General features: G+C 58.8%; 1 protein-coding gene across 2 annotated transcripts; it reads right to left on the reverse strand.

The window, feature by feature from the left end:
- Positions 1 to 3,580: 3,580 nt before the first annotated feature.
- On the reverse strand, positions 3,581 to 20,308 carry ADSS1 (adenylosuccinate synthase 1). Of its 2 annotated transcripts, XM_075531529.1 has the most exons (13): positions 20,034 to 20,308; positions 14,198 to 14,300; positions 12,443 to 12,505; positions 11,650 to 11,700; positions 11,359 to 11,425; positions 10,282 to 10,389; positions 9,865 to 9,946; positions 8,707 to 8,833; positions 8,329 to 8,483; positions 6,164 to 6,288; positions 5,041 to 5,138; positions 4,379 to 4,528; positions 3,581 to 3,819 (listed from the first exon to the last, which is right to left on the reverse strand). In XM_075531529.1, the coding sequence occupies exons 1-13, from the start codon at positions 20,223 to 20,225 to the stop codon at positions 3,767 to 3,769; spliced, it is 1,374 nt and encodes a 457-aa protein (XP_075387644.1). In that variant the 5' UTR covers positions 20,226 to 20,308; the 3' UTR covers positions 3,581 to 3,766. The 2 variants fall into 2 exon arrangements, with proteins under 2 accessions (XP_075387644.1, XP_075387645.1); XM_075531530.1 differs by lacking the exon at positions 3,581 to 3,819 and having other exon boundaries at positions 4,512 to 4,643.
- Positions 20,309 to 23,236: the final 2,928 nt, after the last annotated feature.

The following is a 23,236-nucleotide window of genomic DNA, read 5'->3' on the forward strand; positions in this document are numbered from 1 at the left end:
TTGGGAACTCGGTCCAAACGTTCTAGCACTCACACCTGTCTGCGTGGTCTCGCACCGGCGTCGAGTAACCTAGGCTGCCCGCAGCCACGTCCCGGGTCGACACGCGCGCACACACATCACCCTCCTCGCACACACACCCTCGCCTTCCCTCTTGTCCGCCACGGAGCTCTAATTTCTTCCAGAAACAACGGCTTGATGATCTGTGGGCCCAGCCCCTGAAGGCGCAGTTGTACCCAAGGCGCGCTGTGCCAGAGTCCAGGCCGCCTGGTGGCTTCTGCCTCGGGACCACAGACCTGCACGGTGGCACGGAGGATTCTAGTAGCACAGGCTAGGAGATGAAAGAAATGCACCCAGGGACCCTACAAGCTACGTCCCAAAGGCCACAGTCCCACGGACCAGAGAGCAGTTCTCTGCTGGATTCATAACGGTAGCCAAATGACAGTTGTGAAGTAACAATGAAATTAACTTTATAGCTGGGGTCACCACACCATGAGGAACTGTATGAAAGGGTCTCGGCATTAGGAAGGTCTCACCCACCCATGACTGCTCTTTTGTCATGGCTTTTCAAGGTTTTATGTTGCAGGGCGACAGACACACTGCTCTGCCAAGTTCAAGGTGGGCGGTTCAAACCCACCCTTGCTGGGTGGGGGAGGTAGGGAAGCTTTCTGCTTCGAAGATGCCTTGCACTGCCCGCAGTGACAGTTCTGCGCTGTCATCTAGGGTCACCATAAGTCTGCATCGCCTCAACGGTGGTGAGCTTTATTTATTTTCCTTATAAGTCTCCTGCCCTTTTGACGTCCATTAGCTGAAATTCTGCTGCGAGTGGAACTTCTCCTTGCTGAAAGCACATCAAAGTTCTCTTTCAAGGGCCAGTCCTCAGAATAAGGCATCTTTCCACTTCCGGTAATTTCCAGGGAGCCCCCACTCCCCACTTGCTCCTCTTCAGAGGTTTTCCCACACCCAGTGTCCCCTAACTCAATTGTGTAGGATAATCAGCCACTTAAACCCAAAGGTGGGGGGGAGGTGTTTACCCAGGACCAAGTCTAGAAGGTGTGAGGAGAGGAGGATGGACAGAGAAGGGAAAGCAGGGGTGGGGTGGGGGTGGGGCAGTGAGACAGGATGTTTGGGGTGGGGTAGCAACTAATAAGATGAAATGTGTATGTGGATTGTTGATGAAACCTTAACCCAATTCACAGAAAGTTTTTAAAAAGTAAATTTGAGACCATGAATGCTTTTCTGATGATAGTGATTTGCCCTCAATTGCATTCTAAAATGGAACAGGCGATGTGGCCACACAGCCTGCCATGGCCAATGCCTCCTCCCTGTGGCTCCACTTCGCAGGGAGGCGTGTGAAACAGACAGACAGACAGACAGACAGAGGCAGGCTTCCCCACAGATGGGAGGTGCTCCATAAGACTTTAGCCAGTTCTCCAGTTTACTCTATTGGTTTTTGCTTATCTTAACTAATTACCTTAGTTATTTCTTACAACACTAAGAAATTTGTATTGGACAGGGTTCTCTAGAGAGACAAACCAGATTGCTAGTAATTATATATAAACATATTTATAAAGATAGATATATAATTCAAGAAATGAACCGTTAAATTATATACAGATAGATAATACAAGAAATTAAAAGTTAAATTATATAGCAGTGAGACACTAGCAGTCCTTCAAGGTTTGAGAGTTGCCAGTCGCCAGTCCCTTTCTGTAGAGAGAGCTGGGCTATATATATCCAGGCAGCAAACAGCAAGGTAGGTCACCAACTGTCATCAACTGTCGGTCCCCAGCTCCAGAGATGAACATTCCAATCGTGTGGGCTTAAAGGGACCTCACCTTACAGCGACACAGTCCACAGGCTAGGCGTCCCACAGGTACTGTACCCTTTAAACTGAGGCACAGAACAACCAAGGTGAGGCTCACCGAGCCATTTATCCCTCTGCCCTTCAGTTAATCCTACTTGTGTTTATCGGCCAGGCTGGCACAATAAACTATAGCAAAATTATACCTAGAAAAAAGCATTTAAAGCTGACTTACCTTAAAACAAATGGAGTATTAATAAACAGGTGACTCCAGTTAAAATGGTGTTTAAAATTTAAAGTCAGTGCTGCGAGGCCTTCTGGGGGGTCAAAGGCAAGGGAAGGCTGGGGGGTGGGGAGACTGTGTTGGGGAAGGCTGGGGGTGGGGGAGACTGTTGGGGAAGGCTGGGGGTGGGGAGACTGTGTTGGGGAAGGCTGGGGGTGGGGAGACTGTGTTGGGGAAGGCTGGGGGTGGGGGAGACTGTTGGGGAAGGCTGGGGGGTGGGGAGACTGTGTTGGGGAAGGCTGGGTGGTGGGGAAGGCTGGGGGGTGGGGAGACTGTGTTGGGGGAAGGATGTGGTGGCTCCTTATGTGGGAAAGGCCATGAATGAGAACTGTTGGCCACAGGGAAATGCTAGCGAATGCTGACGCAGCTTATAACACAGGGCCAAACTACTCCTGAGAGTTTCTGAGACTAACTTCTTACAGGAATAGTCATCTTTTTCTTGCAGAGAGACTGGTGGTTTTGAACTGCTCACCCTTAAGGGTAGTGGCCGAATACACAACCACTATGCCACGAGGGCCCCGGTGAACCGGAGTGCATGTTAAGTGTCTTAAATAGACCACCCAGACAACAGGGTGATGTGTAGATGAAAAAGTGACTGGGGCTGGCTGGTCAAGGTGGCCTTCCATCCTGGTCCAGCCTCAGCCTCACCCAAGTATGTGCAGGGGTGTGACCTGGGGGTCCCTTACCCAACTTGCACCTTAGGAATCCAGGTGCTAATCATACATTATGGGTTTGTGGCCCCTCTCCCCCAGATGTGCGTTGGAACCCCAACCCTTACCTGCAGAGGCAATTGTGTTTTGGAAGCAGGTTTTCTGTGACCAGGATTAATTGAAAAATTAAACTGGGGACAGCATGAGTCCTAAGAGCCCAGGAGTTTGGCTGCTAACTGGAAGGCCCATGGTTCAAACCCACCCGTGGCTCCAAGGGAGAAAGATGAGGCCATCCCAGAAAGATGCCTGCCTAGGGCCCTCATGGGCAGGCGCCTGTCCCCGGGGGGTTGGGAGTCTAGACCAACTCAATGGCATTTGACCAGCCCCAGGCCCAACACAGCCAGGCCTGTCTCCTCAGGGCTGTGGCACGAGCTGATGAGATGGAGACACCTTCAGCCCTCCATTTTGTGCCCTCCCTCAGCCCCCCCCCCCCATGATGACTGACCAAGCCTAGCAAGCGACCAGCTGGGTCTGGACTCCCAGCCAGGAAGGAACCCTGATTTGGACACTTAGCCTCCAGAACTGTGAGGAAAAGATTTCTGTTCTTCAAAGCCCCCCACTTGTGATCTCTGTGTCCCACGGTCCCCCGAGAGTCCTGCGACGAAGGCATTGGGGACTGCCTGCAGACTCAGGAACCCACTGGCCCCTCATGTCAGCCCACGCCCAGGTCTGCTCAGCAGGGCATCCTGGGCAGCCTCGGTCCATTGGGAGGCCCCTTCGGGGAGAGACCTGCTGATCTAGTCCTACAAACAGCCCCCGGAGGCCCCATGGAGCAGAGACCCCTGCTCTGTGCCCCTACAGAGATGTTTATTGATAAGTCACAGCAGCGGGGAGCCACCAATCCCCAGGACGTGTCCAAACTCTGTGTTCTGAGCGAGTGGCTGGCGCCTGGTGGAGCCACAGTGGGGGTGGGGGTGGTGCCCGGAGAAGGAACTTTCCTCTAGGTCACCTCTGGGGCCCCTGGGCCATCCTCTAGAACAGCTGGATCATCGACTCCCGGGACTTGCCAACGCCAACCCACTTGACTGAAAGGCAAACAGAGGCATGAGGACAGGTGGGGTACCAGCAGCACAGGGCAGGTGAGGGGGCTTCTGGGAACTCCCGGGACTTCCCCATCCTTCCCGCTCCACCTCCCCATGGGGTGTTGGAAGGCGCCCACCCTGTGCATGGCGGACCCGTGCTCCAAAGCCTGTTTTCAGAGCAGTTTGAAAGCCCATGTGTCCCATCAAAGCGACACCCCTGGGCCCATGGGCAGCTCTGCTCTGCCTTGCAGCCTCCCTGGGGGTCAGGAGCCCCTGACCTCAGAGCAGCTGTGGGGTGGGGCCACTTCAGTGGGTGCATAACGGCCATGTGTACCCCGCCCAGTCTTTCCTCTTGTTAACACAGGCCATGGCGAGGGGCCCAGGGGGGAGATGGTGAGCACCCCCTCTGCCAGTGCCAAGGTTAGTGTCCCCGGGGTGGGGATACCATCTACTGTCCAAGGACCAGCCCAAGGGCCCCCTGAGGACACACACGGGGTGCCAGGGCTCAATGGCAGCGGAGGAACAGGGTTAAGGCCTTTGGTCTCTGCCCCTGTGCACCCACCTGCCACCCCAACATGGTTCTCCACAAAGCGGACGTAGCTCTGGGCCTGGGCAGGGAGGTCCTCCCACTTCCTGGCCGCCGTGGTATCGGACTTCCACCCGGGTAGGGTTTCATACTCCACCTCCACCTTCTGGAGGATCTCCTGGTTGGCTGGGTGGGCAACACACAGGGTGGGCTGAGGGGCCCCGCCTCTCCTGGCCTCAACTTGGGATCTGGGGCTGAGACCTGAGCCCGGCTGGACTCGTGTGCCGGAGGGAGGCACCTGCTGAGGGCCAACCAGGAAGGTCAGAGGTCAGAGTTCACTCCAAGTGCCTGGAAAGAGAGGGCTGGGGACCTGCTTCGGGGAGCACTCAGGAGCGTGCTGAGGCCCAGGAGGTACACCGTGACCCTGAGGCCACCGAGCACTCAGGGCTGGGGCTAGTGGCCCAGGCTGGCCCCTCTGAGCCTGTTCTGCCCAGCAGTTGCAGCTCCCCTGAGCCCTGGCCAGGCCCCCTCCAACAACCATGGTCCTTGGCCATGCCCCTGGTGGATGAAGGCATGGCAGGAGACTCAAGACCGGCTCTGCTCCCATGCTGCCTGCATCCCTGCGGCCCCCCACCCCCGCTCCCCGCGCCCCGCGGCCCATGCCTTGGCCCTCGCGTATGGCAGCCTGTGTCTCCTACCTGGGAAGTAAGGAATCCGTTTCCCATTCAGCTTGTAGGAGACGCCCACCTTGATCTCGTCCAGGGCATCCAGGATGTCCAGCTTGGTCAGTGCCAGCCTGCCCAGCACCAGAGACTGGTGAGAGTCCAGCACCCGGGACCCCTCCTCTGATCTCCTCTCGACCCACTGCATGCACACACGTACACACACCACACACACTCATAGATGTACACACACAGGCACACTCACATCCACACCACACACAAACACACCACACACTCATAGACATTACACACATACACACCACACCCCCAGACATACACAAGTACACACCACACACACAAACACACACACCACATACAGACACACCACACACACTCATAGACATATACACACATACACACCACACACTCAGACATACACAGACATATACACAAGTACACACCAAACACACAATACATACTCATACACACCACACATACATATACATACACACCCATACTCACACAAACACCACACACACACACCACACACACTCATAGACACATACACACATCCACACCACACACACTCATACATACACACAGACATATACACAAGTACACATTACACATCACACACAATACACAAACACCACACACACACCACACTCAGACATATACACACATCCACACCACACACACACTCATACATACAGACATATACACAAGTACACATTACACATCACACACAATACACACACACACCACACACACACACCACACTCATAGATACACACAGGCACACACACAAGCACATACCACACACTCACACAGGCACACAGCCATAGTCACATGCACACACACACACTCACACACACACAAAGCTGGATCTGCTGTTTGTTGATCTGAGGGTTCGTGTGGGGGCAGGAAGCGATAGGATCCCAGGGAGAGCAGGGCAGGGGGGACATGAGCCCTGGGCCCTAGGGTGGGTGGGTATCCATGGGCAGTTCTCTCAGCCACTACCACCCCCCTTCCCACCTGGCAGTTTAGATGTAATCAATACCTGTGACCTGGAGGCCCCCCTGGCCCCACCAGCTGGCAACCCCAGACACCATGGGGCTGAGCGCGCTGTGGGCAAGTCCGTGGGTCCTGGGACACTTACGCTGTGAAGCCATTGACCATGTGGGCGTATCTGAGGATGACCAGGTCCAGCCAGCCACAGCGCCGCTTCCTGCCTGTGGTCACACCCCACTCGTGGCCGCGGTTCTGCAGCAGGTCACCGATCTCCTGTGAAAGAACGCTAGAGCTGGCCTGGCTGCCCTCTGTCCCCACCCTAGTGCTGTGCAGGCGGGCCCAGGCAGACAGAGCCCAGCACGTGGGTGCATGTCACTGTGCTCCACATACCTGGGCACCTTTCCTGCCCTTGGCGTCCCCCCCACTGTCCCCACCCCAGGCCTGAGAGGGTGGTGGTGGCAGTTTCCAGACATCGCCCAGCAGAAAGGGCAGTCTGCTTACCTCCATGGTCGTGGGAACGGACTGAGGAGCCCCCAGGGACAGAGGCTACCTGTTTCTGAGGGTGAGCTGCGAGGCTCCGTCACCCTCTCTCTGTGTGGGAGCTGCATGTGTGCACACCGTGCCCGGGGGTGGGAGTCACCCAGGTACGCGTGTCCATGCAGGCGCACGTGTGTATGTAATACACGCAGCACACATACCCACAGAGCACGCCCACACTCAAATGCATGCATATGCACTCCAACACACACACGCACTACACACAACCCCCACTCACATGTATGCACACAAACCTCAACATACACCACATGCACACCCCCACATACAACACCCATGCACACAACCCCCAACACACGTGCGCTGCACATATACTGACAACACATTTATGCGCTACACAGCACACACATAATATGCCCCACAGTACACACATCACACATCCCCGCCACAGACACGCACTGCATGCACACCCCACAGCAAACACAGTACACCCCCAACACACATACATACACTCCATGCACATTCCAAAGCACACACACTGCAAACACCACACAATGTACACACACATGCACACTCCACAGTGCACACTTCATGCTCAACACACATGCACATCGCACACTCAACACGCACACACACACACACTCTCATATGCATGCATAGATGCTACACCCCTACAGACACACTACACCTCCCACACACACTCAAAGACACACACTCAATACACCCACACACACACTACACCCCCACACAACACACTCAAATATACACACTACACACCCCCCACAACACACAGCCCACTCACACACACACTATATATACCCCACAGCACACACCCACTCATATGTATACACACACTACACCCCACCCACAGCACACACCCACACACACTCATATATGCAACACTACACATCCCACAACACTCCACACCGACATACACACGTTCCACACACCCCCACAGCACACTCAGTCATATATCACACTCCATACAACCCACAGCACACACCTGCACACACTCGCATACCACACATACTCATATACACACACTACACCCTCCCACAGCACACACACATGTACACACACTCCATACAACCCACAGCACACTCATATACACTACACCCCCACATACACTCATATACACACACTACACCCCCACTGCACACACACTTATATACCCACACTCCATACAACTCACAGCACACTCATATATACACCACACCCACCCACACACTCATATACACAATACATCCCACACACAGCACACACACTCATATACACACACTCCATACAACCCACAGCACATACCCACACACTCATATATACACTACACACACCACACACACTCATATACACACACTACACCCTCCCACAGCACACACACATGTACACACACTCCATACAACCCACAGCACACTCATATACACTACACCCCACATACACTCATATACACAATACACCCCACACGCAGCACACACACACTCATATACACACTCCATACAACCCACAGCCCACTCATATATACACTGCACACACACTCAACTGACAGCACATACCCCACACACTCATGTACATACACACACTATATTCAACACCCCTCCCCACACACTCATGTACACACACCCACAGCACACACACCTCAGCACAGGTGCACAGCCTGCAGCCCGGTGGTGTAAGAGTGACACAAACGCCCCAGCCTTCTTGGTGCCCCCACCCCCAGGAGCCGGCTGCCGTCTCCCCTGTCTGACCCAGCCACATGGTGGCCAGCATGTCTGTGTTCCACCACCACCACCACCACCACCACCACCACCCCCGGACTCTCACATTGATCTGCTCCGTGGGGAAGGCCCCAATGCCCACACGTGTGGTATATGCCTTCACCACGCCATAGACATCGCCGATGTTCTGGGGGGGCACCCCCAGGCCTGTGCATACGCCCCCCACCGTGCAGTTGGACGACGTCACAAATGGGTAGGTCCCTGCAAGACAGCGGGCCAAGTCCTCAGCAAAGACCAGCCCCGAGGGACTATCCTGGGAGAAGGCCCATGTGGGGCCTGCGTGCCACCAGCTGGGATGGTGGGGGACCCCCAGAAATGCTGCCTGCCCCCCCACTCCCCATGGGGTCAGGAGCAGTGGCAGCATGGCCCCCGTGGTTCCAGAGCTGCCCTGAGCCAGGCACCCCGCCCTGCTGGCCAGGCGCACCGAAGTCGATGTCGAGCAGGGCGGCGTTGGCCCCCTCCACCAGGATCTTCTTTGGGGGGCCGTGCAGCGCCTCGTACATGAAATACACGCCATCTCTCACCATGGGGCGGATCCGCTCTGCAAAGCCCTGTAGGATGTGCCAGTGAGGCTCCAGCCACGCCCCTTCCTCCACCCCCAGTCAGCCTTCCAGAACCTTCCTTCCCTGACCATTCACCACGTTTCACGGATGTCCTGGCCCAGCCAGCAAATCTTGCTTCAGTGGGCAGGGAAGGGTCAGCCACTCGCAGGAAGTGGGACGCTGAGGTTTTGCCTCTTCCAGAAGCTTCTATGTCATCACCGTCCCTGTCCCCACCCAGCCCCACGTCTCCTGGGAAGTGGCCCCAGAGAGGAAGTAGGAAGCTGCCCTGCCCCTGCTCTCAGGATTCATAGGGGGGCTGGGTCCTCAAGAAAGCCATAGAAGACGCCCTGAGCCAATCATGTGAACCCCAACTCATGTGATCACATCTGTATCAGAAGGAAAGTGGGCCCCCTAGGTGCTCACTAGATACTCACTGGGGCACACTGGGTGTTAGTGAGGGACCTCTGGGTGTTACTGAGGGATCTCTGGGTGTTAGTGAGGGATCTCTGGGTGTTACTGAGGGATCTCTGGCAGGTGTTACTGAGGGATCTCTGGGTGTTACTGAGGGATCTCTGGGTGTTAGTGAGGGATCTCTGGGTATTACTGAGGGATCTCTGGCAGGTGTTACTGAGGGATCTCTGGGTGTTACTGAGGGATCTCTGGCAGGTGTCACTGAGGGACCTCTGGGTGTTACTGAGCGATCTCTGGGTGTTACTGAGGGATCTCTGGCAGGTGTTACTAAGGGACCGCTGGGTGTTACTGAGGGATCTCTGGGTGTTACTGAGGGATCTCTGGGTATTACTGAGGGATCTCTAGTGGGTGTTACTGAGGGATCTGTGGCAGGTGTTACAGAGGGATTTCTGGCAGGTGTTTTGGAAGTAGGTGGCTGGGACACCTGAGCCATTCGTGAGTTCAGTGAGCATGCTAACCCAGGGGCTTCCTGGAAGGCCAAATACCCCCATTACACCAGTGCCTTTTCTATGGGTGCACTCCAGAGGTGCGGATCAGACAGATGCTCAGGGACATCACGGCCACCGTACCCTGAGCCTCCTGAGCTGGCCCTCGGTGTCGATATCCAACGTAGGGAACATGGATTGATGCTGGTGTGCCAGGTGCTTGAACCTGTGGACAGGCAGCCATCATGTGGGGACCTGCCTCCTGGCCCTGAGCATCCTTCACTGCCTGCTTCCATGTCCCCAGGCCCCAAGCGTCCCCTCACTGCCCACCTCCATGTCTCTAGGCCCCGAGCATCCCCTCACTTCCCACCTCCACGTCCCCAGGCCCCGAACATCCCCTCACTGCCCACCTCCACATGACTGAGCCCCAAGCGTCCCCTCCCTGCCTACTTCCATGTCTCCAGGCTCCAAGCGTCCCTCACTGCCCTCCTCACATCCCTGGGCCCCAGCGTCCCATCCCACCCACATCCCCTCCCGCCCAGGCCCCCAAGTTGCAGGCACCTGGCGGAGAACTCGTCGAAATCAGAGAGCAGGTCACAGATGCGCAAGCCAGTTCTGGCGGCCTTGGAGGAGTAGGTGGGTCCGATCCCCTTCTTGGTGGTGCCGATGCTGAAACCCAGGGTGCCCCACCCACAACCCCAGATAAGGCAGGGCCCCGCCCCCACCCAGTGGGAGACCGGGACACAGTCCATTCAACTGATCCAGTGTCAGCCACTGACCAAGGCTGCTTCAGGGCAACTCTGTCCTTGCTCCCACTTCCCCTCCCCCCGTGTCCCACCAGCCTGCCTGCAGGCATGTGCTCAGGGCTGCCCTGCCATCCCTGGGCCTATCCTCAAGGTCTCGCCTTGGCAGAGCCATTGCTCCTCTGGCTGCCTGCTTGTGGCTGTGTGGGTGCACATGTGTACCTGTGTCTGTGTGTGCATACGTGAACATGTGCCTGCGTGTGTGCATATGCGTGTGCTCTGTGAGGGCAGGGGTACAACATGTGGGTAGACTGAGATGGGCAGCATGTGCACATGTGTACATGTGCATGCATGCCTGTGTGCCCATGTGTGTGAATGCATGCACACACTGAGGACTTGTGGTCACCTTCAGCATCACCCTCCTGGCCACCTGCATGGGCACCCACCCTGGTGTTCTCCCATTCTCTCCGGTCTGCCCCTCCCCACCCAGGAGGCCCACCCAGAGGAGGTCTGCTCGGTTTGGAGGGTGAAGGAGTGTGTGCGGTGCAGGTGAGGGTGCTGTAGTGGCAGCTGTGGCAGGTCAGGGGCTCCTCTTTCTTAGCTAGGCTTTAAGGGAGCCTGGGGGAGGGCATGAGGGGGACAGGTGCAGGGCGGGGCTGGGGGCTGGGTGGCAAGAGAGGGTCCCCTGGTTGAGGGTTGGTGGGAGAAGAGTGTAGGGAAAAGGATGGGAGGGTGGGTAGCGAGGTGGGAGAGGGTCCTGGGGGAAGGAGGGTTGCACAGGTGGAGCGGGTCCCATGAGAGAGGGTCTGGTGGGGATGGGGGCAGGGTCCCTGAGAGAGGATCTGGTGGGGATGGGGGCAGGGTCTCATGAGAGAGGGTGCAGGGCAGGTCTCACTTTTTCCCTTCCTGCGCCTGGCGCTGCATCTCCTGCAAGCCGTCGACCGCCTGGTGGAAGTCAAACACTGGGGGTTTGGGGGGGAGGGCAGAGAGGTTAATGCCATCCCCATGCCCAGGCTGGGAGACCCCAGGCCTCGGTTTCCCCTTGGGGCCTCTTTGGAAAGGGCATGAGGGGGACAGGTGCAGGGCTAAAGGCCAGGGTGGGGAGTGGTATGTGGCAGAACTGGAGGGAGGGGGGCAGGAGGGGGGCAGGTGGGACTCAGGGTACTACCCCTCTAAGCGGAGTTACCAAGGTGGGCGCGGTCCGAGATGATGAGCCTCTTCTCCCAATCCTTGAGACCTGTGGGGACACAGGTGAGGGACACTGTTGTTCCCACCTCACCGGGCACCCCAGCATGCAGTCCTCCCCTCATGCCCTGTCCCCTTCAGCTTGGGATGCCCCCCACCAACATTCCGAGTTGTCCCCCGCCCCCCAAACCTTGCTGCTGGCCCTGGAAGCAGGCAGTCCCCTTGGTGTGTCCACTGCCTCCTCTAAGGGAGACTTGCCCATGTCCCTGCTTTGCCCATATCCTCCTCCCTGCCCACATCTCTGCCCCTGCCCACGTCCTCTTCCCTGCCCTCATCCCTACCCCTGCCCACGTCCCCCTCCCTGCCCACATCTCTGCTCCTGCCCACGTCCCCCTCCCTGCCCACGTCCACATCCCATCCCTGTGCAGGAGTGGGTGCAGAGCTGCTCTTCCAGGAGCCTGGCCTTCTGAGCCGCCTGTGCAGCATCACCCCGTTTTCTCCTCATCAGGACAGCACCACCCGTTCCTGCCCCGTGGGGCCGGATATGCCCGATCTTCTCAGCTGTGCCGTCTGCCTGGTGTCCCGGCCCGGCTGACATCAGGGTTCCAGGAGTTTCCTCCAAATCCCAGTCCTCATTCCCCTCCCTGTGTGGTTTCCCAGGAGCTGGGCAGTGGCCAGCCTGGGACCTTTGCCATCCACCTGACTGCATCAGCGTTTGGCCCAAACTCTGCACAGCAGCGGGTGGCCTCCTGAGGAAGGGGTCACAGGCCCATGGATGGTTGGGCTGGACATACCTTTCTTCTCATTTTTTTCTGCTTCTTCAAACAAGCCGGGCAGGTGGATGACCACGCCATTGCCTGTGAGACATGGAATAAGAGAATGGCCGTGACCCGGCACATCACGTCCGGACACATGTGAGCTACGCCAAGCGGGGCTGTGGAGACTTGGGGCTTTAGCCACAAAGGTTAAAAAGTCGCCGAGCTCCACCAGATGACCCTCGGGCAAGGCCCCCCAAGAGTCCCACTATGCCCCAGGTGGATTCCCTAGCATGGGTGGACAGACATTTGTACAAGGCAGCCCTGGCCAGACAGACTCCAGCCTCTAGCCCAGTAACTGTTAGGGACCTGCAGGTACATCCTGCAGTTGCAACAATATATCCGGGACCAACTGTAACAATGTATCGACCTGCCTGGAGGGCCTCCTCTTCTTTCCCAGTGCCCCAAGAGCCACCAGCTGCTCTGGGAAAGAGCCCTGCTAATGGAAACAAACTGACTGACTGTAGGGAGCGGGATGAAGGCAAGCAGGTGAGAGGGAGCTTTGGGGGTGATGAGAATGTTTTGGAACATCCTGGTGACCATGGTGGCATGGGGGCGGGTCATGTGGAGTCTGATACCTCAGAGACACTGTCCTGTTTGGTGGGTGGGGAGGGGCAGTAACACATCAGCTGCCCACTGAATGGCCTGGGTGGGTGTCCACCCAGATGCACTGTGGAAGGCCTAGTTGTGAGACCCTACTCATGGACACAGTTCTATCTGACGCACAGGGTCAGCGGGCATGTACAGTTCTGTCTTGGGAAGCGGGGGTCCTGAATCTTCCCAGAGGGCGTGCAGGTTCGAGGGCTGGGCACTCACCCCACCTGCCTGGCGGCCAGCACTCTACGCCCCCCGCCCCCAGACCCTGGTGTCACTGCAGGCGAGGTGACGTCTATGCACAAGCTACGCAGAGCACAGAAGGTCATGAAATGCCAGGCCTCCCGAAATAACCAACTGGGTCCCTGCTTTCGCAAGCCCGGGGCAGCTGGGGCTCGGGCACGTCCGCCTGTGCCAGGGCAACACGGCACCCTGACATGGGGCTGACCCTGCCCATGTCTCCTCACTCCTGAGACACTGGCAGAGTGTCCACCACCGGGCTTCAGGGCCAGAGGTGGAAGGCAGCCCAGGCAGGTGCTGTGCCCACATGTCTGACAGCAGCCAGGAGACAGGAGCTGCGGGCACAGACACAGGTCACCTCCCCTCTTGCTCTGCCAGCATTCCGTTGCTGACTTCTCCCTGCATTTGCTAGTGTTTACGGGGCCATGGTGGCCTTGAGGGACTGACCAGGGACAGATCAGCCCTGGTGCCTGTGGCCATGCTCCTTGGCTAGTGGGGCGATGGTGCAAAGGAGCAAGGACAGGCCCAGCGCTGCCTAGGGAGTGAGGGGTGCCTGGTCTGAGGAAGAAGTCTGGGGTACACATAGGCTCTGCCCCACACTGCAGGGGGCAGGCCACAGCCCTCTGACATGCACCCACCCTGACAGGTACACAGACACATGCAACACACCTGTACACACACTCATCACACATGCTCATGCACACACACACACACATGCACACTCACGCATATGGCTGCCCGCATGCACACCCACCCACCAGAGTCACTGGCATACACACTCACATATACACACATACACACACACCCTCACAGAGGGCATGCACTCCTGTTACTTCAGACACGGCCCCTGGCAGGTTACCCTGGGGGTGCAGTGGAGGCAAGATCTGCAAAGCCACTCACCAATGAAGGACAGGGCCTTGCTGTTGATGATGCCGCTGGGCAGCAGGTGGAAGTCGTACTCCTTGCCGTCCACCACCACGGTGTGGCCCGCGTTGTTGCCTCCCTGGAAAGACAGATGCTGAGAGCCTAGGCCTGGCCCCTGCTGCTGGCCGCCCTGGAGCTCCACAAGGAATAAGGCTCAGGGCCCACCTGGGCACTCGGAGCAGGACCTGTCCTCTGGGTAGGTGGGCCAGTGGTTGTCTGGGATGATGGGTGGGAGAGGGTCTGGGTGGAACTCTTGGGAAGGACGATTGAAGGGGGACTGGCCCTTGCAGAACGTCCATGAAAGTGATCACCTGAGCCTGCCCAGCGTGCTGTGTGGTAGCCCAGGCTGAGGATACTACCCTGCCCTGAGGGGTGCCTGCAGACCAATCCCTGCCCCCCATGGACCCAGACCTTCATGCTCGGGATGAACAGGGAAGTGGGGCCACCTGCTCTGGGTCACCTACCTTCTCTGCCTTGCACTGTCCTGGACTGACAGCCCACCTGGGGTGAGCTGGAGTCTGAGGTGGGGTGGAGGGCAGTACATTTAAAGAGGGGTGGGTCTGGGGCTGAGAGGGGTAGGTTCCAGGCCCTGCTCCACACCAACCAGCATGTGACCACCAGCCACTCCTCTTGATGGCACCAGAGACTCCCACCAGACCCAGAGTGACCCCATTGGACTGGGACCAACTGCTCCTTACGGTTTCCGAGGCAGCCAACCTCTACAGGAGCCGACAGCCTCACATGTCTCCCTGGTGGGTTTGAATTGCCAACCTTGAGGTAGCAGCCCATGCTTAACCCACAATGTCACCAGGGCCCTGTTCAGATTAGGGCTCATCCTGCTGCCCCTCAGGCAGGAGGTCAGAGAGTAACAGGGTCAGGAAAGCCACTGCCCTTGCCCCGGGGCCCCCAGCAAGACCCCTCTGCAGGTGGGACAGCAGATCACCCAGCACTTGGCACTGCACCAGTGGAGGCCATGGAGGATGTGCAGGTGGGAGAGTACCCACCACCAAGGCTGCCCTGATGCTGGAAGCCCTCAGGGGCTCCAGGATGGGGGACAAACAAGGGACCTTCAGAGAGGTAGGGGATGGGGGGCCAGGAAGTCCCAGGCTACAGTAAAGGCCCAGACCACACCCACTGCCCGCTGCCAGGGACCCCTGGCCACAGCCTTCCTGGCCTGTGTGGTGGGTAAAAGGGCCGTACTGTCTGACATCAGTGGGGCACACCCACGGGATTCATTTGGGCCCTCTTTTGGCCCGCCCTCAGCTGGTCACTCTGTCCCCAAGACTCTCTGATAAGGAGTCTGGCTCCTGTGAACCCCGCCCTAAGCTCTGGGCACAGATGCAGAGGCCGTGGCTTCTAATCAGAACCTGCCTTGGCAGCTCGGCCTCTCCCCTCCCCACTGCCCTGGGCCCACCACACCCTCTGAGGAGCCCCCACTCCTCCTCCTGTGTACCCTTAGGCCTCCACACATCGGGGAGCCCTGTTCCTCAGTACTCCTACACCTGGCCACTGCACCCTAACAACGCAAGGTCTATTACATCTGCTCTGGGACTCGAGGCTGCTCCCTGTGCCTGCCCCTCTGGCCTGTGTGTCTCTACCCCGTGAACAAGGGACCAGCTGGGTGACCATTAAAGCTCCTGATGTGTCCACTGGCCATCAAGCAGGCAGTCCGAGATGTGTCCTGAGGGATTACCCCTGGGGCCCACGGAAGGAGCGAGGGAAGCACCCCGGACAGGGCTGCGAAGCAGGGGCCTTGCTGTCACAGGGAAGGGTGTGAGCAAGGAGTGAACAGTCACCAGCTGAAGGCTGGGCCATGGTCAGAATGGGAGGGTTTCTAGGAGATTCCGCACCACGTGTGCTTGCTCAGTTACTGGATGGACAGCTGGGGTTCTAGATCACCCCATGTGGCTCTGCCACAGACCTGCTGTTGTGCTGCCCCTCCACCAGGCACCTGCCCAGGAAGGACGGCGAGGCCACAGCCCCTCACTCGGGGTTCACATGACACTTCTAGACCCAAAGGACCCCTCTCCTCACATCTGAGGGCTGGGGACGTGGCCCTTGCTTGACAGATGGGGAAACCAAGGCTCTGAGGGAGGTGCTGTGGTTGCTGAACCTGGACTAGAACTTGTACTCTCTGCCCCCAGGGTTTCCCTGGAGGCCTCTCTGTCTCAGACCATGGACCCACCAGGGCCAGGCACCTCCTTCCCGACTGCTCTCATGTGTCTGGCCAGGAGGACACATCCAATCTGGTCACTGCCCCCAGGCGAGGACAGTGCCGTTGTTGGGTAAACACAGGCTCCTGGGAACAGGCGAGAGCCAGAGTGGGGTTGGCATCAGGTGACCCGGCGGCTAGCACTGGTGGCAGTGTCCAGAAGTCAGATGGGGCCTCTGCCAGCTGGGCCCACACCCAGTGCCAACACTGAGTCCTTCCTGGGCCAAGAGGAGGCATAAGCACTCTACTGCTGGGCTGCCCGTGGGCGAGGCCTGTGAGCTCAGGGCCAGAAGGCCCCTGCCCGGAAGGGTGTGATCTGCTAGGGCCCTGGTCAGCAAGACTCTGACACCTTGTGTACCTGCCGGCAGGGTGAGCCTCCTCCCCAGCTACCCACAGCCCAGCTGCTCTGTCTGCACCTAGGCCACTACAGCACTGTGCCCACTCCCCAGCACTGTGCCCACTGTGCCTATCTAAGGGGGCTTCCAACCCTCAGGCCCAGGGGTACACCCAAGACCCCTGCAAAGCTTCCCTCAGGGTGGACCCTTTCCTCTGCAGTCCCGGGTCTGCGCCCGCTCCCCATTGCCACCTAAGCCAAGCTCCCTCTGGTCCTCCTGGTGCTGACCCCCAGGAGCAGGTGATACCTCTGCTGCCCACTGTCTAAGGCCCATTCTGCCCACCATTTGTGCGCTGCCATAGGCCTTAAAGACTCTGCTGTCCCCCTGGGCTGGACGGGATGGCCTCCAGGCTGGCATGATTGGGTAGGTAGGACTTCAGGCACCAAGAAAGTGAGGGGTTGGTTGAGAGCACTCAACACGTCATTCAGGGACCAGAGGTATATGTGTACACACGTGTGAAGATGTACATGTGTATCTCTTTGTATGCACAGGTGTGTATGTGTGTATGCACATGTGTACAAATGTAGCTATCTAGGTGTGTGCAGCTACATGTATGTATATACATATGAGCAGTTGTGTGCAAGTACTTGTGTGTACATGTGTAGATGTGTGCCTATACAAGTTTGCTCATGTGTGGGTGTGTGCATAAATACACAAGTGGGTAAGCATGCAGGCGTGTATGTATAAGTGTGCATGTACATGTGCACACATGTGTAGCTATGCACTGGTATACATGTATGTAGGCATTGCACACATGTGGGTGTGTGCTGGTGTACATATGGTGTGTCATCCACACCTCTACTAATCCACTGAAGGACTTGTCCAACTGCAGATGAGTCCCCTCCTCCCTGAGTGCCACACCCCAGTCCTTGATCCCAGACACCTTTCCCTGTCCCCTCAGATGGAGCTGCTAGGTCTTGACCCCACCGAGGGGGCCCCGCAGCCCCACTCAGAAGGGATCTTGACACCACTCTGGATGACTCCTGCCACACAGTGCCCACGTGCCCCTGGCATCTCTGACCTGGGCACCACTGGGGACTGGATCTGGAGAGTGCAGGTGGGGTCAGGAGGCCCCAGCTGCTCGGGTGCACCAACCATGGGGCCGCTCCACATTCCCCAGGACACATCCCCGAGGACATGAGCTCAGCCTGGCCTCTGAGACCTGGCTAGAGGGTGGCACCAGAGCTCCCAGGGGAAGGCCAGGCACAGGGCCACGAGCGTACCATGCAGGTGCTGGGAGGGAGGCAGGTTTTGTGTTGGGGCTCTGGAGGGACACAGTGGTGACCGTGCATGTGTGTCAGATGATGGGTTGATGGTTTATGTCTACCCAGCAGGACCTCGGAGGAAGGACTGGCAGGATGAGTGTCTACACTGAGGCCTGTGGGATCAAGAGTCAGGGTCACCACCGTGGCCACTACTTGGTTAGGTGTGACAGCAAAGAGGTGGCCTGGGCTGAGCTGTGCCTGCCTGAGGGGCAGGGGTGGGACAGCTGGACCAGGCAGAGGACAAGGGGTCACAAGGGTGGCCTGGGAGGTGCAGGCCCCAAGCGGTGGGGTGAAACATGGGGCCGACTGTGGGCCCCAGACTGGGTGGGCAGTGGGTAGAGGAGTGGGGGGACATGCTGGACTCAGCAGAAACCACATGACTTAGAGCAACACGTGTGATCCTGGCCAGACAGGCAGATGGTGCTGGGAGGTCTGTCTGAGCCCTGGGACCAGGTCAAGGAGATAAGGCCCCTCGGAGCCCATGCCCAGATGACTCTGGGCAGGTCAAAGGTCACCAAAGACCTTTACAAAGTGCATCTGAGGACAGGCTGGAGCAGAGCAGCCATGGGGGATGGAGATGGCAGGATGGCGTCAAGCCCAGGAGGCCCTACAGCCTGAATAGCCCAGTCCCCACCCAAGATGGGTGGGGACAGACACCCTTCCTGAGAGATACAGTATCAGGCTCCCAGGGGCACTGGTGGGCGAGGCCAGTGGGGGGGAAGCCCTCCTGCTAAGAGGGGAGTTGGGAGTCCTGTCAGGGGGGCTCTGCAGGAGGGCCAGGGAGGAGAGGAAGGCTGAGTCTGCTTCTGGGGGGGGGTTCTGTTGGGGGAGGGCAGGGAAGAAGCCTAAGTCTGTTCTTGTAGAGAGGGGGGGTTGGCAGGGGGGAGACTGTAACCAGTTAACCCTTCTCAACCCACTGGGCCTCAGTTTCTCTGTGATGGAGAAATCCCTCACCCCTAGCTCCTGGCTCGGCTCGTTGGGGGATAAGCGAGCCAGCCTCTGCATGCAGAGCGGAAGTGTGTGGGGGGGCACAGTGTGGGGGGAGCGGCTGCTGGCAGGGTGGCAGGCCTGTTCTGGAACCATCTCTGCAACCTGGCCACAGAGATGAAAACCACAATGTCCCCAGGGACTGAAGAGAGGCTGGAGGGAGGGGGCAGTGTGTGGGGGGAGTGGTGGAGGTGGGTGTTGGGGGCAGTCAGGGAGCTTTCAGAGAGAAAGGTTTGTTTTGAGGGGGGGGGGCGTTCCCAGGAAACCTGGAGTCCCTGGATAGGCAGGGCCAGTTCACACCACACTCTCCCTCCTGTGGTGGGTGGGGAGGTCCACAGTGGCGCCCAGCATGGCAGGGACAGAGGGTGGCCAGGGCCCAGCCCTTTGTAACTGGCTATAACTCGACCCTAGGGCAGCAGGTTCAGCCACCTGGCCAGAGGGGCATGACTGGCCAGCCGGCTCTGTGTCCTCAGGGGACAAAGCTGGAGCACGTTTCCTGCAGCCACCACCCACTCAGCCACTTGCCAGGAGCCCGGGCTGTCTCCCCGCCTCCTCCAGGCCCCGCCCAGGCTCCGGGTGTCCGGTCTCCGGTCGCCCCTTCCCCTTTGGCCTGACCCCGAGGTGCCCCGTGGCACTCCCATCCCCTCCAGGAACTCCGCGGAGGGAGGGGGAGGGGGATCCCCTCCCCCCGGCCCCAGGATCGGGTGTCCCCTCCTCAGCACTTGTATTTATAGCCCAGCCATTGGCCCCCAGCCCTACGGGAGCGGGAGGGGAGGGGCGGCGGGGCTGGGCTATAGTGCGGAGTGGGGGTGGCTGTGGGCGTGAGTGGGCGCTCGTGCGTGTGCGCGACGGGGTGGCCGCACCCACGGGTGTCCCAGGAGGCGGGGACCGGGATGAGGGTCCTCAGGGCCCGGCAGGGTGGGAGGGAGGGGAGCGCGGGCGCCCGGCCCCACCTGGCAGCGGCTGATGATGTCGGCGTCCATGGCCAGCAGGTCCACCACCTTGCCCTTGCCCTCGTCCCCCCACTGCGCGCCCAGCACCACGGTCACGCGCGAGCCGGTGGCCGCCACCTCCTGCTGCAGCCGTCCCCGTTTGACGCCGCCCGCGCCGGGGGGCCGGTCGTTAGAGGCGCGGGTCCCCGACATGTCGGCTCTCTGCGCCCGCCGCCCTAGGAGCGCGCCGCGCCGGTCAGCCGCGCCATTAAATGCGGCCGCCAGGCCGGGGGGCGGGCCGGGGGCGGACCCGTGACGCGGGGTGACCTCGCCACCGCCGGGTCCCGCCCCTCCCCGGCGGGCCGAGAGCCGACGGCGCAGCGGGGAGCTGCCGGGGGACAGGGGCGGGGAATGGCCCCGGGACTTGGGGGCGGGACATGGCCGGGCTGGGGCGGGAGCGCGCCACAGTGCCACCCGGGCGCATGGGAAGCCTCTCTGTTGAGCCCTCACCTGGCCGGCTGCCATGGCGCTGATTTCAGGGTCCAGATACCCCCTCAGGCGCGGAGCTGCGTCTCCCTGGCCACCCGCTGGGAATCCCAGGCCTCGACACGAGGCGTGGGGGCACTCTCTGGTGGCCGCGGGGACACCCCATCCTGTGCCCCATGAAGCCGCCCAGTCACCCTCAAGGCAATTCCCCCCTCCCCCCCACACACACTCAGTGCTGGGGTCTCTCGAGAGGGGTCTGGAGAAGACGTTTCCTTTGGGCTGGCCAGGGCCCAACCCTCCCAGCATCCCAGGGGCCCGGTCCCCTCAAGTGGATGGAAGTTTACAACCTCTGGGGCTGCAACAGGGCCCCCATGTCCCCTGATGCAAGACTGGGAGGCAACGCTCCTGTGCTGTCATTGGGGGTGGGGATCTTCTCTGGGTCCCTTCCTCCTGGGCCCCCTTCTTTCTGTGTTCCCACCCGCCTGGGTCCCCATTCTGTACCCCTTCTCCTGGTCCTCCCTGCACCCCTCTTCTTAGGCCTTCTTTAGTAGCCCAGCCTGTGGACACCCCTCTCCCAGGCCCTGGGACTCCCCTCCCTGGTCCAGGAGCACCCTCCTGTGGGCTGACTTAGAGAAGTCTGCTGGCATGTTCTGGCCCTGTTCTGGGCAGGTGACATGGCCTTTTTCTACTTTGGCCCCTGTCACTCAGGGAGCTTGCAGTCCCCTCCCAGAATCCTTATTGGGATACATGTCAGATAGGCCAGTAGCAGGGCATCTGTGGCCTGCATGCTGTCTCCCAGGAGAGGCCATGCATGAACCGAGGCGTCCAGGGGGCGGTCTGGCCCAGCACCTGGAGGCTGGCGCTGCAGGGTCAGCAGGCGTGTGTGCCTAGCTATGGAGGCCAGGTTCCTCCCGGATGGGAGTGTTTGAGTGTGTACCACACTCATCTAGGGTCAGGGGCCAGAAGGTTGAGGCCACATGAGACACCTGGGGGCAGAGGATGCCAAGGGGCCTAGGGAGAGTGCCAGCTGGGAGTCCTTCTTTAGGAGCCCAGCAGAAACCCTCACTCACCTACCAGGGGCACTGGATGTGCCAAGACCAGGACCGCCTCCTGGCTCCCCGATATAAATAGCGGGTGGCCAGTGGGGGTTCAGGAGCTTCCCTGAGAAACAGCCCTGGCCGGGCCCAGCAGCTGTGCCTGGCTGGCCACATGGTTCACCCAAATTAGAACATCCCCCCAGCATGAGTATCACAGGAGCCACCGAGCTGGCCATCTCTGCTGACCATGCCAATGGTGACCAAGGACAAGTGGCTGAGACGTGACAGTGTAGACCTGAATGGCTCCTGGGACCTTCTGGAGGGGACACTGTGGTGCAGTCCACTGTGACATGGCCTTCTGTAACAGGAGACACAGGCAGATGCCAGACACCCCAGTACCACCAGGGCTGGCCTTCAAGCTACTGGTGACCACAGCAAGGGTGTCATGACCATGGCTCCACTGCAGAGACCTCCCACCTGGTCAGCTCAGGGTGCCCTGGTGATGGCCTGTCTGTCCCCTGAATCTCCAGGGTGTCTGGGTTATGGCCTGCTGCTCACCGGGTCCGGCCCACAGGTCCCTGATTGATGTGGCTTGGGCCCTGCCTGCCCATGTCCAGTGTCCCAGTGCAACCCTCTCAGGGGCCAGAGCAGGGGCAGGTGACCGCATCTGGGTTTTACACAAGAGCCATGGAGACAAGGTGGGAGGAGGGGTAGAGTGGTGTGCCTTACAGCAGCAGGGTCTTGAAATGGTGCAGGGGGCTAGGAACCCATTCTGGAAGTTTCCCAAGCCACTAACCATGCTCGTTGGTTGCCCCCCCACCCCCCACGACCCTACCCAGGGTTCCTAGGACTGTGGGTCTTTATGGAAGTAACAGTCCCATCTTCCTCTGACCTGGGCTAGTCTCACACGTGGCATATCCACATGGACACGCCTGAATTGTCCCCCCCCAAAATGTGTGTCACCGTGGCCAGCATTGTGACCAAGGTGATCAACCTCCACTCTGGTGATTCATGCTAAAGAGGATTTAATTTCGAGGATAATGTTAATCAGACAAGATCTGTGTGGAGGGTACCCCGAGTCACAGCCTTCCAAGAGAGTGAGACCCAAATCCCCACCTTCCCTTGGGTCCAGGAGTCTGATGGCCCAGGGGCTAAGCAGTGGATGGCTAATTTCCCAGCCAGCAGCCAAACCCATGAGTTGCTGCAAGGGAGAAAGATGAAGCTGTGTGCTCCCTGAATTGTGGTGGGGTTATAAACCGGGGACCCCGCCGCCACCCCCAGGTGGGCCTCTCCTGCCCCGTGGTCCCCTGTGAAGCAGAAGTGCAGCAGGGACATCGGTTATGGGAAACAGAAAGACTTCTCCCAAGTTGTCTCCCCCAAATAGATGCCAAACTTAGCTGCTTGCTTGAGGGGCGATGCTGGGAGAGTGGAGGGTGAGTGGGTTGGAAGGGGGGAACTGATTACAAGGATCCACATGTGACCTCTTCCCTGGGAGAGGGACAGCAGAGAAGGGGGGAAGGGAGACTCCGGATAGGACAAGATATGACAAAATAACGAGGTATAAATTACCAAGGGCACATGAGGGAGGGGGGGAAAGGGGAGGGAGGGGAAAAAAAAGAGGACCTGATGCAAGGGGCTTAAGTGGAGAGCAAATGCTTTGAGAATGATTGGGGCAGGGAATGTATGGATGTGCTTTATACA

This window comes from Tenrec ecaudatus, chromosome 14 (genome assembly GCF_050624435.1).
Source record: "Tenrec ecaudatus isolate mTenEca1 chromosome 14, mTenEca1.hap1, whole genome shotgun sequence".
In the NCBI taxonomy this organism is placed as follows: domain Eukaryota; kingdom Metazoa; phylum Chordata; class Mammalia; order Afrosoricida; family Tenrecidae; genus Tenrec; species Tenrec ecaudatus.

Bases quoted from the DNA above. Each gene is read 5' to 3' on its own strand.
- ADSS1 (XM_075531529.1), bottom strand. From the start codon at position 20,225: ATGTCGGGGACCCGCGCCTCTAACGACCGGCCCCCCGGCGCGGGCGGC. The intron at 8,834-9,864 runs GTACGGTGGCCG...CACATCCTACAG, and splicing joins GCCAGCTCAGGAGGCTCAGG to GGCTTTGCAGAGCGGATCCG. The intron at 6,289-8,328 runs GTGAGAGTCCGG...GTTCTTTCACAG, and splicing joins TCCCCACGGAGCAGATCAAT to GAGATCGGTGACCTGCTGCA.